This window comes from Sceloporus occidentalis, unplaced genomic scaffold (assembly GCF_023333645.1).
Source record: "Sceloporus occidentalis isolate IW3139 unplaced genomic scaffold, rSceOcc1.0.p SCAF_13, whole genome shotgun sequence".
NCBI classification, from domain to species: Eukaryota; Metazoa; Chordata; class Lepidosauria; order Squamata; family Phrynosomatidae; genus Sceloporus; species Sceloporus occidentalis.
The window spans coordinates 4,567,788-4,585,471 of record NW_028316993.1 but is presented as its reverse complement, the minus strand read 5'-3'; the positions used below and the strand labels follow the sequence as shown (position 1 = coordinate 4,585,471).

Here is a 17,684-nt window from a genome sequence, read left to right as displayed (position 1 = left end):
AATTGCAAGCTGCAGCAGTGGAAGACTGTAAGCAGAGCTATTCCATCATTTTGTGAACAATCAGCTCGATCAGGTTCTCTCTTCTCTCCTTGAACAGTTTCCAAATGGTCACGGCGATAGCCATTATTCCTTTTTAAGAACTCAAGGCTGGAATCTGCTGCTTTGTTCTCCTCTTCCCTCCCCATGCCTTTTTTCCTTTTGTGAAATGTTGGACATTGACATAGCATAGTGTAGACTGATGGGTGGAATTAAGTTGCTCAGATTCTTGCAACAATCTCATCCCTGAGCAGCTGCAAGACCCTTGTTGAAACTTCCCTCCATTTCCATGAGACTAAGGGTGCATCTGCACTGTAGAATAATACAGCTTGACACCCCTTTAACTGCTATAGCTCCATCTTACACAATCCTGGGATTTGTAGACTTATGAGGAACTAGCACTCTTTGGCAGAGAAGGCTAAAGACCTTGCAAAGTGACAAATCCTGGGATTTCGGAGGATGTAGCTACAGCACTCATAGTAGTGTAGATGCTCCCAATGAGATGCTGATAGTTGTAAATATTTAGAATTTGTTTATTTGCTGTGTTTACAATGCATTCCCCTAATAACTTTGCCTGCCCCTTTTCTCTGAAGCCTGAACTGTTCTTACAAATGAAATCCTGAATCTTAGGGGCATAGATACACCCCTAGAAACATGCTTTCTCTGATGGCAAGGCAGTTTAAGATTGGCTCCAATGAAACACGCAAAATCGTTTTACGGCTGGCCATTCCGATCCTTCCAACCATCACCTCCTTTTTCAGCACCATAAGGATCCTTGTTAAACCTTTCCTTAGTCCTCCATGAGATCTAGAAACATGCCTTTTCTCAAGCAGCAGCATTTGGGGATTGGCTGCAGGCTCCCCATTATGGATGGATCCTACATTGCTAGAGACACTTCCCCATAATAAGAGGCCATCCCATGCTTGATCACAAACCAATGTGGAATAAAAGTTACTTATTCCTCTCTCCCTGCCTCTCCTACCCCCCACGCAAATATCCTCCATCTCCCTTTGCTATCTATCCTTTTGTCCTTCCAGGAGCAAACCTCTCAGCCAAAGCACTTTCCACGGCAGGCTGCTTTAATCGCATTTCAGATTAATCTGGCAGGGAGATGGAGGGAAGCGCACTCCATCTATATAAACGCAGCAATAATTAGCCCCAATCTCCGGAGGATATGAATCCTCTGGAGTACTATGGCTCTCCCCCATTGAGGTCTCTGAGGGATGATAGATCTCTAAAGTGCAGTGTTTTCCTGCCGGGCACAATCCGTCTCCCGTCTTTGGGGCCAGTAATAGCACCACAGTGGTTTAATAACTCTCACCAGTCTAATATTTCTCCGTAAAATCTTTCTCTTTCGCCTCATCTTTCTTTGGCTCTTCCTTCTTTTCTTTTTCCCCCCTTTCGAATTCTTTTCAGCGTCTCCATTGGAGCCTTTCCCAAAGTGGCTAAAGAATGTGACCTAGGAAAGATTATAAAGGAGATTTCTGTGTAAATTGAGCCATACAAAGTTAATGGGCAAGGAAAGACCTCTCCTCTACTTCATCGTCCTACATCAGTGGGTTGAAACTTAAAACATAATATTTAAATATATTGCTAATGGCCATAGCATGGCATAGTGGTTTCAGTATTGGACTACGACTCTGGAGGCCAGGGTTCGATTCCTCGCTTGGCCATGAAACCCACTGGGTGCCCTTGGTCAAGTCACACTCTCTCAGCCTTTGGGAAGGGCAATGGCAAACCTCCACTGAACAAATCTGGCCAAGAAAAACCCCATAACAGACTTGCCTTGGGGTCGCCATAAATCAAAAATGACTTGAAGGCTCAAAACAAGAACAATGGCCATCCACTACATTCGGGTTCCCAAACCTTGATCCTCCAGATGTTTTGGACTTTGACTCCCAAAATTCCTGACTTTGGCCAAGCTATCTAAGGCTTCTGAGAGTTGAAGTCCAAAACATTTGGAGACCCAAACTTTGGGGATCACTGCGCTACATCATTCTGTCAGAGACTAGGAATTCTGTTGTGCAATCAAGAAGGATTTTGTCTTTTCCTATCTGTCCTATTAGCTAGAAACTTCACTGGATAAGAAGGTATTATCAAGGTATTCAGTTGGTGTTAAGAAGCCCAAAGTATTAAGAAATCCAAGGGGAAATCCAGGAAGTTGGTGGGCAGGTTGAGGAGGAAAGTGGGCAGCAGAAATAGCTGATCTATGTATAGATAAAAGTGGGAGTAGCAGACACAATTCACAAGGAGAGTTGCACATCCAAAGGCTAAGACTGTCCCAAATGCCCTGTGCAAATAGCAGCTTCAGGGGGAAATAGCAGCGGGAGAGAGGAAGTATTTATTATATTACATTACACTACACTACACTACACTACACTACACTACACTATATTATATTATAATGATAGCCAGTGGGGTGTAGTGGGTCAAGCATTAGATGACTCTGGAGTCACCCTGCTGCAAATAGCAGCTTCAGAGGCAAATAGCAGCTGGAGGAAGGAAGGGTTGATTATATATTGTATTATATGTAGTGGTTGGAGCATTTGACGACTACTCTGGAGATCAGGGTTTGAATCCCCATTCAGCCAAAGTCTGGGAGCAGTCACCTAGGAAGCCCTGTCTCCCTTGTTCCCACCAAAGGAGCCTGAGAAGGTGCCGGGAGAGAGAGAAGGGCATCTCCAGAAGACCTTCCCAGCACTAATGGGTTCATAAAGGGAGATTTGTTGTTGTTAGCTGCCTCTGAGGGGGTGTTCCCACTGGCTTATACTCCGTGTTACAAATCGAATCCAGGGTACAGCATCTCGAAGCCTCCCTATCTTCCACTGCTCTGTTCAAGTCCTGTAGGCTCAGGCCCATATTGTCTCCTTATCAAGTCTATCCATCTGGCACACGGTCTTCCTCTCTTTCTACTGCCCTACCTTCTCCAGCATCATTGCTTTTCCAAGGAGTCATGCCTTCTCATGATGTGACCCAAGTACGACAGATCCAATTTAGCCATCTTGGCTTCCAGGGAGAGTTCAGGCTTGATCTGTTCAAGGACCATTTGTTTGTCTTTTCGCCAGTATCCTCAGCACTCTTGTCCCGCACCATATCTCGGAATGAGTTGATTTTCTTCCTATCTTTATTTGCACACATAAACACACCCTTTCCCTGAAATCCGGGGCTCAAGGTGCAGAGTCTTCAGCTTCTCATATCCTTAGAGAGGTGGGGGGAAAACCAGGTTTTAATCTGATTTTAAGAAGTTCTGCAAAGTGCTGGATTCTACTACCCATGTAGGTCTGGCCCCTTAAGGGCACAGCTTTGAAATCTGAGCTAAAACATGGCATTGATCCATTGTCCCACTGCCAAGGAAGCTGCCAACATGCCACAATCCTGCAGTAGTTAGGAAAAGCGGTGCCTGTTGAAATCCATTCATCTGCCCGGCCCTTTGAGATATTTCAAAAGAGATCGCCATGTGGGTTTGTGCCAGGATAAAAGGAAGGGGGGAGAATAGAGAAAAGGAGACTTGTGGCACCTTAGAGACTGCCCAGTTTATTTTAGCATAAACTTTCCTGGATTACATCCCACTTCTTCAGATGTTGCAATAAACTGGTTGGTCTTAAAGGTGCCACAAGGCTACTTTCGCTTCCTCTCCCATCAGAAGGCTGGCCGTGTTCCATAATAGAACTTGACAGGGAACATCTGGAGATCCCATTTCATTTTGCCAGCATCCTTCCAATGGGTAGAAGGCGACACCAGGCGGTGAATGGTTGAACTGGGAAGGGGAGGAATCCACAGTATTGAGTGGACATAAGTCAAAGTAGACTCAATGGCAGGTAACAACAACAACTACAAATGTGAGTGTTGCTTTCCTGGGTGAGACCACAGGGTGATCTTTGTTCTCCAGGAATGGCCAGCCAAAGGGCACTCCTTAAAAACTCATTAATCTAATATTAAGAACATATAAAGAACGTAAACTCAGAACAAAGCTCTAGGAAAGGAAAAATCAGATCCAACTGCTTTATTTAAATTTTTTTAGATGTCTTCTCTAAAAATGGAAAGCTGTGGTCTTGGTCATGAAAGTGAGGGAGATCTTGATGACAGAAGTTATTATGGGATCTGCTGCTGATCAATCTGCATTTGAAATGGAGAACCAGATGACATGAATGGATCTGTTACAATTCCCAATGCTTTCGCATGAGCCAGCATCTTTTTGTTCTGGAATAAAATCTATGACTTAAAAGTTCTCAACCTACTTCCACTTCTTAATGTTACATTTTCTTGTATTCCACCACATCTATAGAAAGATGTTACCTTTACAGCCGGGGTTGAAAGCAGCAGCCACCTAGATGTGGTTGGAGTGCAACTCCCACTATTTCTTGCTATTGGTGATGTTGGTAAGGGCTGCTGGGAGTTGCAGTCCCACCACATATTAAGGGCTGCACGAATGAGATTGCGGGATGTGGTGTGGATGGGGCCCTAAGTGAAGGTGCACCATCCAGGATTCTCCCCTCCATTAGCGGAAAAAGGCCAGGCGCTCTTTCAGCCACTGCTCCGTCAGATCTTCTGTGGAACGGATCTCAAAGACCTGGTAATGAGAGAAGTTAGGGAGAAGGAGAGGGTGACATTGGTGCCTATGCTGAGAAAGTGCCTAATCGTCTTTCCCTGGCTTTTCCAGGCATTAAAGAAGAACCTGAAATAGGGCAACACAATAGACACCCACTGGATTGTTTGTCATTTATGTCAGGGGTGGGGAAACTGTGGCCCTAGGAACCTAGATTTGCAACTCCTGAGTCCCACTTCCAGTTCACCCCCAAAAAAGCAAACATTCCATTTTTAAAAGGGATAATTTTCATATGATTTGCACCCAGAAAACATGTAGAAAGCTCTCTCAGTGTACCAAAACCCATGAAAACACCACCTTCCCACAAATGCCTTGATTGACATCGCAGTCCTTTCCAGCATGATGACTACAAGGGACATGGCATCATTTCTGTTCACCATCTTGAGTTGGACTGTGACTAAAAACATAGAGGTATTTTGCCACGGTGCTGTGAGATTCGGGGGGAAGTGGCCCCCAGGCCCTTTATGGCTGATAAATTCTACTCTATGTCTATTCCATGGATGTAAATCTTCCCTGCTTTCATTCCTGGGTGCAAGAATGGATAAGTTTTGCAAGTGGAAGTTACTTTGTGTTCACTTAGGGCCTCTCTTGGCCCTAAAATGGCTGAAAGAGCAAAATAAACAGGGCATTTGGAGCAATTTCTTTATCCACTAGCAACCACTAGTAGCCACAACAATGATCCTGAAGACTGCATGCTGCCTGGGGGCCATACCCTACTCACCCCTGGTTTAAGAAAAACAACAGGTACCTCTATCTTCATTGGGGAATTTAGTGTATTCCATGGGTCACAATCTCCTAATCTATTTCTATGGAAGAAGAGTCAATGTGAAAGAGAACTGGAGTTTAGGGAGGTAGAAAAGCAACATGGCAAAATGAGGGAGCAAAATCTATCCCAAGAGGATCAGAAGTAAGATCCAGGGAAACAAGCCTGGCTTACTTTGGTGAGCTCAGCTGCTTGAACCAGTCGGTTTTTGCTGCCAGCGTACATCATCTGCTGCTCAGGTTTACATCCTGGAAAAGAAAAAGAGGTGAGAACAACTGCTTTACAGTATTTGCCATTTGTTGTTCTTGTTGTTGTCATTCATCGTACTTTGCAAAAGGCTGTGTAATTCACAGTAATTCTGGGGAATAGGATAGAAAGAGACTTTTCTAAGGCCAGGCAAGACATTCATCCCACAGAGAAAAGATTTCAATGCAGATCTCAGGAATGGAAAAAGTATTCTCAGTTATTTGTTAACCAATTGGAAAATTGGCTTCCCAATAGCTAGGAAACCCCATTGGGAAGATTAACACAGCAGTAAGACGTTTGTAATTTTCTCTTGGTATTCGCACATCCCAGAGTATTCTGGGGGATTACGTTTAATGGCGTTTCTTTCTAGTTAGAGAGATAATGCGGAATTCCCAGTATCTGGGATGTAAATCCTTGACTCGGTTGTCCAGAGAAACACAACCGAGATGATCAAAGATCTGGAAGCCAAGCCTTATGAAGAAGCTGGGAGTGCAGAAGAAAAGACTGTGAGAAGTAATATGATAATCATATTTAAATATCTAAACAGATGTCATGCAGCAGTTGAAGCAAGCTTCATTTCTGTTGCTCCAATGACTGGAACATGAACCATTGGATTCAAATGGCAAGAAAAGAGATTCCATCTAAACATTAGGAAGAACATCCTGAAAGTAAGAACTGTTTGACACTAGAATAGACTGCCTCAGAGAGTGGTGGACTCTCTTTATTTGCAAGTCCTTAAATAAAGGGATCGGATAGCCTTCTCTCAGGAGTGCTTTAGTTTTGTGTTCCTGCATGGCCAAACTAAGGGGTCAGGCTACATGGCCCTTGTGGTCCCTTTCAGTTCTAAAATTGTATGCGTCTATGAATGCTCACAACCATCCTACAGGTTAAACTGGTATTACAACCCCCTCTGTGTTCATAGCAGAGGTGATTTTAGAAACAGGGATTTCACTGTTTTACTAGCTCCTTTGCTGCACTGCCCCTATAACTGGCATTATGAGCTGATCTTTTGGAGAGGCCTTAGCAATAAGTCATTGCTGTGAGGTAACTCTAGCAAAGGCCACTCAGAAGCAGATGCTACAGGTTCCCTACCACCTTCCTGGAGGCTTTGTGTTTCTCTCCATCATGCACCAAACCCATTATCAAAGGGGCTGGAAGCAGGAGGATCGATTCCGTCATCAAACTCACTTCAAGAAATCACTGGTACTCACCGACTGGACTGCAGAAGATGAAGCAGAGTGGGTAAGAGATCCGTCCATCATCATGGATGTACTTGTAGCTATAGACTACAAATGTACAAACACAGTTAAGGAACCAAAAGGAAATCTCATCTCCTGGAATCCTAGTCCAGAACTCAAGCCACTGCCCTACACTGTAAAAGATAGCATTTTCTTCACTAGATTTCTTCAGAGGTTTGGCACTGACTTCTTCCGAAGCTCAGAATGTGTACCATGTGGGTTTCCATGGCTGACTGAGAATTCGAACCCTGGTCTCTGGGAATCCTAGCACTCAAGCCACTACACACTGGCTCCTTCCTGTAACCACTAAGTATGCTCATAATTTGGCTTTTAATGATTTTCTGCCTAGTGTGCCATCCAAACTGATTACAGTAGAGCATTATAGCACTTTGATACCACTAAGTGCCATGTCTGCATCCCATCCAATTTTAGGATTTGTACTTTTGTGGAGTATGTAGAATTCTCCAGCAGAGAGATCTTGTGATGTAGTTCAAAGGAGGACCCCTCACCAAACCATAAACTTGCCCATATTCTGAGATCTTCTGGGGAGGCCCTTTTCTCTGACCCTCACAGATACATTTGTTGGAAACATGGGAGAGGGCCTTCTCAGTGGGTGCTCCCAGGCTTGGAACATGCTTCCCAAAGAGGCTAGACTGATCCCCTTATTACTATATTTCCACAAACAGGTAAAACCCTTTTTATTCCAGAAACTGCTCTTCTATAATCTGGGAAAAGTTAACATACAAACAACAACAACAAAGCCCAAGATTTCATAAGATGGAGCCATGGCAGTTAAAGTGGTGTCCAAAAAGTGCTACAGCCACACAGTGTAAACACTTTAAGACTTATCACACACATCAAGTGTGTGAAAAAGAGCAACTTTCTCTTATCTGTCCTTTTCTTTTTAAAAGAAAAGGTGTCTCTTTTCAGGCCTAAACTAATTGAGATTCCCTCCCAACAGCGCAAGAAGGATATCGAGGCTGGCGTTCTGGTAACTCACTCCTCAGCTCCTCCGGGGAGATATCCTATAGAAAGGAGATGAAAAGATGCATTATTGATAACGTTTTCCTTCTAGCACTACTCCATACAAAATACACAGAACTTTATAAAAACTGAACTAAAGTTAGGAAAGTGAAGGTAGGAGCAAGTGTTGTTGCTTTGGGCAGTAATGGGAGGGCAAAAGATAGGCATTTTTAAGGAACAATTGTGTATGCATTGGCCAGATTTCAGGGTCTTGCCCTGAGTGTCTAGTTTTTGTTGGTCATCCCCAGTCATAAAATAAGGATTCAAATCCTCCAATTTTGGCAGGCTCTTCTCTGGGTAAAAGGAAAGGTCTGGGTGGCTGCAAATTTCCAGCTCAGCAACTGGAAACAGCAAGTTGGTGCCACAATTTGCTTTTGCGTTCCTTTGAGACTGACGGAGTGAGACTTGCCCAGGGTCTCCTAATGGGTTTCCAGAGCTGAGCAGGATATAAATATTTGAATAAAGATTTATCTTTATATTGTTGCTGCTGCTGTTTTTACTGCTACTGTTACTATTACATATAGCTGTAATTGGAGGGACAGTGCCTTGTCAGAGGTGATTCAATCAGTGGAGGAAGGATTCAAATCCAGTTCCCCCCCTTAGCACAACTCTCTCCTTTGGACATCACAGCAGCTGTCTCCTGTCAAGTGTGGGGCTCAAGTTGCTTTGACTGGGCGCAGCTTGAAAGTTGTGTGCAGGTGACAGATGCCCTTGCCGGGTTTCACATAGGTGCCGACAGCTCTTAAGGCGGGTGATTTCCCCAGCTCTTGCTCCTGACAATCCAGGCAGTTGCAACCCAAATGAGCTCCAAACGCTGATGCTTCCTTGTCACTCTTGACAGTACTGTACTATAAAAGATGGATGCACCGGCTCTATTGCTCCCAGGTGTCTGACACACTCCTGTCTTCTATGGGGCTGTAAGGAAGAGGGAAAAGACCCTCAAGCTGTATTCAGAGATACGAAAATGGTCATATGGGTGAGAGGAAAAGAGCTGTTCTCTTTCTCTTAGAACAGGGGTGAGCAAATGGCAGCCCATAGGCTGCATGTGGTCTCTGGACCCCAATTTTTTTGTGGCCCTTAAGATCCAGTTCCCAAATGCCTCCAATTTGAGGGGAGGAAAATCAGTGCAATTTTCAGGCAACTTTTGCCTCCAAAGAGAGCCTCCTGAGTGTGTTATAAAAATACATCAAATACCCTCACTCCCCACAAACACCCCAATGCCTCCATTATTCATCATTTCCTGTCACCAGAGGAAAATGGAGGTATTTGGGCTTCTTTGGGAAGAACAGAGATCGCTGGTGGGAAAACTGTCCCGTGTCCCCGCAGTGGCTCAGTCCATCCTGTTGCTCCCAACTGACCTGTGGTTTGATTTCTCTCTTTCAGTGGCTCCACTTTGTTGTCCTCCTACTTATCCAGTCCTCTTGGATACAGAAAGCAAAGATTGGGAGCCCTGTAATGAACTATCTGGCAAAGATGCAGAATTAAGCAGAGCATCCCGTGGCTTAAGATGAAATAAAATAGCCAGGAGGGATTGGGGACCTCCCTGTTCAAGGCTGCCGCATGCGCTCCTTTTGATGCGGCTGAGTCATCCTTGGCACAACACACTGGGGAGCCTAATCTAAGCAGCTGAAAGGAGGAGGACATTTTGGAAGTCCTCTGCTAAAGGTGCAAGAGGCTATCCTCTTTGCCTTCTGGGCACTCTGGCCAGAGGGAGCTGACTGAATATCAATAGGATGATGCCACTGGAGAACAGAGCACTACTTAACAGTTCACAGGTGAAAACACAGACACTTGTGGCCAAGCAGCATCAGAAGGTGGTCAAGATGGCAATAATGTTTATTAATGATGAAGAACAGGCAAGCTAGGAGAGGCTCTTTTGCTTGAGCCTCCTGGGATGGGCAAGAGTCCATCCCATCCGCTTCTCTCTCCCCTGCTGAGTTAACTGAGTACAATACAAACTCTTTTGCAGCAATGGAAGTAAGCTAAAGACAAAGAGGATAAAATGTGAGGAGGAGAGAGAAACCGGGGCACTTTAGAAGCAGCTGGAAAAGTGGTATGAGAGAGGATTAATCAGGACTGTCCTTGCCAAATCAGGACAGTTAGAGAGTATGACATCCAGGGCCAAAATTCATTGTTCACTGTTCTTAACCAGCACCTGGTCAGTCCTGTCTTCTGTGTCTCCTGTCTTTTATGCCAGAAGGGAAAATGGGGTGGTGGGAATAAGAAATCGAGTAGCACCTTTGAGACAAACTGATTTATTTCAGCATGAGTGTTCATGGATATTAATCCACTTCTTCAAAGGTACTGATGGAGTACAGTATTACAGCCCAGGTACTTAAGTACGGTTACACAGTTGTGGGAATGGGATCAGAATGTAAGAGGGCATAGAGGATTGCAAATTCTGAGCCTGGCTTCAAAGAGTAGTGTGAGAGGATACAGGTCATTGGAGTAGCTGGTCTGTAGTATACAGATGTGAAAGCAATAAATCTGCTTACCAAAATACAGTTTTCTTAGACTGCTCTGAGAAATCTTTCATTAAATTGCAGTCATGAAAACCTGTATATTAATATAAATAGCAGGCCAATAAACCATTGCTAATGGATATGAATTTCTACAGGAGCCTCAGTTCTCTGCTCCATTTTAGATCTGCTCCCAAAACCATTAAGCACTACTTTCCATGGAATGGAGCAAGTGGGGAGAACCAAGAGAAGCAAAGCAATGTGAGATAGCATTACTTGGGGCTTCAAGATAGCTAAGTTCATTGGGACAATGTGCCGGTGATAAGTTTGGGTTTCATGTTTAATTCAATATTCCACTCACTTAGTAAAATAGAGTAAAATTAAGTAAAATGGGGTGAGGAAGATCCTCCATGGGACCACATCCCTCCCTCCGAGTCTCTACTTTTCCAAAACACAATAGACCAGAGATTCCATTCTGCCATTTGATTAACATTTCACTAATGCGCAAGAGGGTTGTATAACATATTGAATTAAATATGAAAGCAAATGACGCCATCAGCGCATTGCTCCCTCGAGATATTAAATTTGATCTGAAATTCAATTTGCTTTTAACCCAGCCTTGTAATTTCTAACGCACGGGCAGACTTTTCTGTCAAGAGCGCAGGAATGTGGAGTGGAAGAGTTGATGCAATTTCTTCTGGGAAAAGGTGATGTCGCTTTATGTCAGATTCAGGCAAGCTGTACCAAGGGCTGGGAATTTGGTCCTTGCTGTGCACTGAAGGGAAGAGAAGTGAAACCTCTATGTGTGCCTGTGTATATGTGTGTGTGTGTATACACATACAAATAAAAGAGAGGGAAAGGGAGAAGGAGAGGGAAAGAGAAAATGCAAAAGCAGTGAAATAAGGGATACACAACCTGTAAAAATTTTGCCTACCTGAAATTCTTCCTCCAGTACCACCAGCTGCCTTTCTTTGTCAACTTTCACTGGTGAGAGGAAAGAGGGAAAGCTGTTGATAGTTTTTGACTCCTACAAAGGACTTATACTCATCCCAAATCAAAATACATACAAGATCCTTGCTGGTGAGTGGGGGAAATGGGCTCAGAAGATGTGGACTTTGCAGCCTGGTGCGTGTTTTCTTAGTTTAGAACTAAATCCCCCCATAAGTTCAACAGGACATATTCCCTTGTAAATGTGCAAAGATCTGCAAGTTAGGCCTGAAATCCCACTGTCAAGAGCAGTGAAGAAACTTCCAGTGAACAGAATTACAGCTAAGACTCCTTGTCACAGCATCTTCACTTTGGTAAAATAATGAATTGCCTATGCAAGTGACAACAGAAGCTACCTAACAAAGTCAACCCAAGACATTTTACTACCTGAACAAAAAGAACAGCTTGAACTGCTACTTTTTAAAACAAACTAGTTACTTAGAATGAATCAGCCCAGACATCCAGTAAAGGAACTGAAATAAAAGCAACTTTTCAGTTCCTTCACTGGAAAATCAGTTAAATTCATCTGCGGCTGTTACAGGCAAAAAGCAACTGTGCTCCAGATTGTTACTGCAAAAACAAGGAGTAGAGTAATTCATGAGCAACAAAAAGTACTTCCTAATGATGGGCAAAGGAAAAGACGATGTCCAGTTCCCCGTCACCCCTTCAACCGGAATGACTACTGAAAGTTACCTCAATACTATTAATAGAAGAATATCCTCCACCGTCCCTGAGTTTAGCAGGATAATTTTAGGGGTGAAGGATGGGGTGTGCGTTTGGAGAGCTCATGAGGAATGGTTAGAGGGTCAGCATGGCTTCCCTTCCCACTAGTACCTAGGACTTTATCACATGGGAGGAATTTCTCTTAATTTTGCATGAAAAGAAAATGGGGCCAGAACACATTCACCTGAATTCGCTAGTTCAGCGAATTTACATGAATGTGCATTGCGTTCGAACTGGCTCCCCATTGCCCAAAAATAGCATGCCATTGCCCAAATTTGCGTGTGGCAGTCTATCACGCAATAACGTGAAACCCCAGGATTGCGTTCAGATTGCCATTGGATTCTACTTCCAGTTCCCCGTGTCTGATAAGCCCCTCGTGTCTCAGGCTGTTGCCTCACTGTCCCTAATGGTAGGGCCAGCCCTGTTCAATCAGCCTAAAGGCCACTTTAATACAATTGTAGTATCAACATTCCAAGCATCATTTAAGGAGGTACATGGCAGGCTTCTCAGGTTAGAAAACACAAGCGTCATCCTGTGAAAGTAATGTACTCATCCTGAAAGAGAGGGGAGAAAGAGATGGAAAGGGGGGAAAGACAGGTAGAGATGCTTTTTGAAACATGCTCATGAGAACCACAAGTGCTTGAACCCCATCAGGATTTGGGAACCACATTGGGCACTTGATTTCATCTCATGCTATATGGATCAGCCCCTCTCTTTTGCAATACCAGGTATATTAAGTCACACTGTTATGGCCCCATCCAAGGAGCAATTAGGGATAGCGGCACACAGGATACGGACTCACTAATGATAGCCGCGTTGTTTGTCTCTTTGCGAAAGCGGAATTTCTTCAGTTGCTCCTTCAGCTCTGGATCCACGTCACACACAACCAGAGAATCTGACTGCAAAAGAAAGAGCAATGCGGGGTTTCATCTCGTTTCAGGATTGATTGATTGATTGATTGATTGATTGATTGATTCAATAGCCTGCTATTCTTCCAAGATTGTTGACTCACAAGAAACTGAACAAAAGAGACAAAAAACCTTTCTCTCTATGTATCTATTATAAAATTAAACCCTAATTAAACCTTTTGACCTCAGGGAGGACGCATGGAAAAAAGAGGGAATTGTTTAGCATTGTAGTGTATATACGGATGTGTAAGTCTAGAAACTTTAGTCAAAAGGTTGACCCAAAATAAACCTGACTTATCCCTGGGCCAATGTGAATGTGCGACTTTGTGGTATTTCCATCAGTGTGGATGCACCCCTAAGAAGCAGCCATTTAAATCTGTCCTGGGTTGATACCCATTGGTTCCTCTTCAACTGCCATGCCACCCATTGTCCAAAAGGTCCCATTGTTCTGAAATTTGGCTCATATCACATCACACATTTCAGATTTTGCAAACCACACCGGAAGGTGATGTCGACATACAGCTTCACAGTTGGTGCAAGCTGCCAGTTCCCATCTGTGAAATATGCGCTCCCCAGACCCACTTTTAAGGTTTATGTTTTTGCAACTTTTGCATGTTTTAAATTTTTTGGTTGTTTTGGTTGCCTTTTTTAAAAAATTATTTTAATGTGTTTTTATCTTGCGATTTGAATCCCTTGTTTGAGAGAAAAGCGGCCCGGAAATAAAATAATGAATGAATGAATGCATTCCCTCTCACCATTTTGTCTCAGGTGCCTTCTTGCTAAACGAAACCTTGTCTTTCTGGGTCTGGCACTCTTTCTTCGAATGGGATTTGCAGTTTACTGGGGCTCCTTTTTGCTCAGGACGGACGTTCTCTGACAGCTGCAAAGGAAAGAGAAGAGGAAGTCATGGGTGGAGCATAGGAAAACGCAATCGCTTTGCTGCTCTTGAGTTGCTCAATTGGAAAAACTGGTACAAACATAATGAAAATGGGATGCATACTAAAGGGGTTCAAGGGGCACCAGCAGCGTCCCCTATTTGCTACCCCAAATCAAGAAACCAATGGGTGAACAGATGTCCTCACTGCAAAGGAGGACTAGGCACTGTAAAATGTAGGCCATTCCAGAAAAATGTAGGACGTGACCAAATAAAAGCTAAAACACCCATATATGGATGTAAATACATGCTTCTTAATCTTAGCCATGCTCAAAATGGTTGACATTTTGGATTCCCTTTTCCTGGAGAAAAGGTTGAAAGGTAGGACATGTCCTGGAAAAAGAGGACTTCTGTTCACCCCAAGATGACCAGACCTCCTAACCACAAAGGAGGGCAAGGATCTGCAAAATGTAGGCCATTCCAGAAAAATATAGGACCAAATAAAAGCTAAAAATACTCATATAAATATAAATTCATGCTCCTTAATCGTGCTCCAAATGGAGGGGTTTACAATTCTTCCAAGACAGAAGGTTGAAATGTAGGACCAGTCCTGGAAAAGGAAGACCTCACCACAAAGGACGGGGCACTGCAAAATGTAGGCCATTCCAGAAAAATGTAGGACCAAATAAAAATTAAAAACACTCATATAAATATAGATTCATGCTCAAAGGACTATCATGCTTATTAGTCCTGATGTTTATTAACTATTATTACATATAATTATATTACATTATAATTATTATTAGTCCAAGCTTATTATTATAAACATGCTTATTATTTATTATTATTACTTATAATTACTATTATTATTAGATTAACATATAATTATATTATAATTATGATTAGCCCATGCTTATTATTATTATCATGCTTATTAGGCCTGCTTATTATTATTATATTATAATTTAATTATATTATAATTATAAGCCCATGCGTATTATTATTATGATTATGAAGCTTACTATCATGCTTATTAGCCCTGATCAAAATGGAGGACATTTCGGCATTCCTCTTGGACAGAAGGCTGAAAGGTAGGGCATGTCCTGGAAAAGGAGGACAGATGTTCTAACTGTAGAGGAGAAGTGGACGCACCGCAAAATGTAGGACAGTCGAGGAAAATGTAGTACACTGCCAATAAACACTCCTATAAGTAAATAAATATAAATCCATGCATCTTAGCCAATGCTCAGAATGGAGGACATTTTGGAATTCCTCTTGAACAAGAGGATGAAATGTAGGACACTTCCTGGAAAAGGAGGACCTCTGGTCACTTTGGGTGGGAAGAACAATCCTTATTATTATTATTATTGTATTTACTTTCCCTCAAAAAACTGGGACTTTTACAAAGCTTTTTAATAATAATAATAATAATAATAATAAAATATTTATTTATAGCCCGCCTTTCCACAGATCAAGGCGGGTTACAGAATATACCGTCACAGGCACAGCATGCGAAAGTGATGCATTTTAAAACATAATCCTAACGACTTCGGTCAAGAACTACAAATCCCAGGATTCCATAGTTTTTGAACCGCGGCAGTGAAAGCGCTATCAAACTGGCTTATTTTCTCGGTGTAGATGCTTTGTTAGAGGATTTTAGAAGCGAAACCTGAGGCAAAAATAAGTTAACTCTCTATTTTGTTTATAAGCTCCATATTATAGCCATGTTTGTGTTGACAGTTAAAGCGGTATCAAACTGGTTTATTTTCTTCAGTGTAGACGCACCCATTTGTTGTGGGATTTGAAGCGAAACCTGAGGTAAAAATAACTTTGTTTGTTTGTTTATAAACTCCATAAAGTATGTCTGTGCTTATTTACTTCAAAACATGTCATATATATATATATATATATATATGTAAAACAGTATAAATTAGGACTTTTTCAGGAGATTCGTGACTATTAAACCTTAACGAATTAGTTAAGTTCGTTAGAGTTTAAGCCACGCCCCCTTTCTCCTCGACGTTCATTGGCCGCTCGGGGCGATGACCTCACTCGGCCGGCCACCTTTTGCCGCCCTCTCATTGGTCGGTCGGGAAACAGGAGGTGGGGGGAAAAAGCGCAGAGAGACGTTGGAGGCGGCACTTTAAAAAAAAGGGGTTTGCTATTGGGAGGCGTTTCCCTAAGAACCCTCTCATTGGGCAAGTTGGGCTGTCGATCTCCAGTTAGCCAATGGGAGAAAGAGGGAGGAGGACAACACAGCCAACGAGAAGGGAGCAAGGGGGCGGGCCCAGCAATGCGCGCGTAAGGCCGTTGGCGTGCATTGTGACGTCACCGCGCCGCCCTGAGGAGTCTATGTGAGAAGGGGGTCCTATGTATGTGTGTGCGCCGCTCTCTCCTTCGGCCGGAGCTGAGCTGGAGGGTCCGGTGAGTGAGGCCTCCAGGCGGGAGGGAAGGAAGGGAAAACGGCCCCGAGGGGAACCGAGACGCCGCCTCCGCCTTTCCCCCTCTTCGGTGGGCCCTCAGGAGGAGAAGGGGCGCAGGTCCCGCCCACAAGGGGAGGGGCTTAAGGAGGACACGCCCCTCGCTCCCTTCCTCCTCCCCCGCAGTCAGAGCCCCTTCCTCAGGTTTTGGGGCCTGGCTAGGAATTGGGGGTCTCCAGGAGGGAAAGGCCCCTTTCCTGCAGCCCACACTGCAGGAATGACCCACTACCACGTCGCTTTAACTGCTGTGGAATCCTGGGAGTTGTAGTTTTGTCCTGTGGCACCGCAGCTCTCTTCCAGGGACAGCTGTGATTGAACGCCTCAGAGAAATCCCAGAGTTCCATAGCACTGAGCCGTGGCAGTGGTGAGGCCCAAAAGACATGGCCAAAAACAACCCACTGGCCTGGCTCAGTGCTAGGGAAACCTGGGCTTTGCAGTCTTTCCTGTGGCCCCACAACTCTCTGGAGGGAAGAGAGCATTGACAGATAGGGCTGGTGGCAAAGAGCCCCCTGCCAGTTGGAGGGTAAGGGCCTCGCTGGGCCCAGCTGCCCCCATTCCTCTGCAGAAGGTCTCCAGTTCAGCCTCACTATGGCCAGGTAGGGCTGGTGGTCAAAGGGTCAGAGGTAAAGCACTGGGAAGCCATTGGCAGCACCGGTCTAGCTGGACTCCTGGACCAAAACATGTAAAGGCATCAGCCCATGTTTATCTCCAGACGGTCCTGAGTTCATGGTATGGCCAGGTAGGGCTGGTGGTTAAAGAGTCCCACCTGAAGCCCTGGCCAGGAGAGATGGAGTATTGCCAGGTAAGGCTATATGCAGAAGGCCCTGGGTTTAGTCAGAGGTAAAGCACTGGGAAGCCATTGGCAGCACCGGTCTAGCTGGACTCCTGGGCCAAAACATGTAAAGGCATCAGCCCATGTTTATCTGCAGATGGTCCTGAGTTCATGGTATGGCCAGGTAGGTCATAGTAAAGGCTGCCTCTGTCTTCTGAAGCCCTGGCAAACCAGTCGGTGTGGGCAGTCCAAGTGGACCATGGGTCTGGAAATGACAAGGCAGCTGCCCATACCTCTATGCAGAAGGCCCTGGGTTTAGTCAGAGGTAAAGCACTGGTAATAATAAATAATAATAAAAATTTTATTTGTATACCACCCTTCCCATGATCAGGGTGGTGAACAGCAAATCAAAAACAATACAATACATACATCAGCAAATTAACAAAGACAATAATACAAATGCAATAAAACTATTAAAATCAATATTAAAAACCCCATCAGCCAGCTACCCTTGCTGTCAGAGGGGGGAGACTAACTGGAACTTGTGTTGGGCCATTGGTAGCACTGGT

The 17,684-nt window shown here is 44.0% G+C and overlaps 1 protein-coding gene across 4 annotated transcripts; it reads right to left on the bottom strand.

Annotated features, from left to right (window-relative positions):
* Positions 1-4,024: 4,024 nt before the first annotated feature.
* GMFG (glia maturation factor gamma) lies at positions 4,025-15,942 on the bottom strand. Of its 4 annotated transcripts, none has more exons than XM_089478429.1 (8): positions 15,829-15,942; positions 13,745-13,869; positions 12,884-12,980; positions 11,306-11,355; positions 7,865-7,914; positions 6,863-6,945; positions 5,580-5,653; positions 4,025-4,606 (listed from the first exon to the last, which is right to left on the bottom strand). In XM_089478429.1, exons 2-8 carry the CDS (start codon positions 13,745-13,747, stop codon positions 4,535-4,537), a joined length of 429 nt encoding a protein of 142 aa, XP_089334555.1. In that variant the 5' UTR covers positions 13,748-13,869; positions 15,829-15,942; the 3' UTR covers positions 4,025-4,534. The 4 variants fall into 4 exon arrangements, with proteins under 4 accessions (XP_089334555.1, XP_089334554.1, XP_089334556.1 ...); XM_089478428.1 differs by lacking the exon at positions 15,829-15,942 and adding an exon at positions 15,649-15,732; XM_089478430.1 differs by lacking the exon at positions 15,829-15,942 and adding an exon at positions 15,358-15,594.
* Between the last annotated feature and the right edge of the window lie 1,742 nt (positions 15,943-17,684).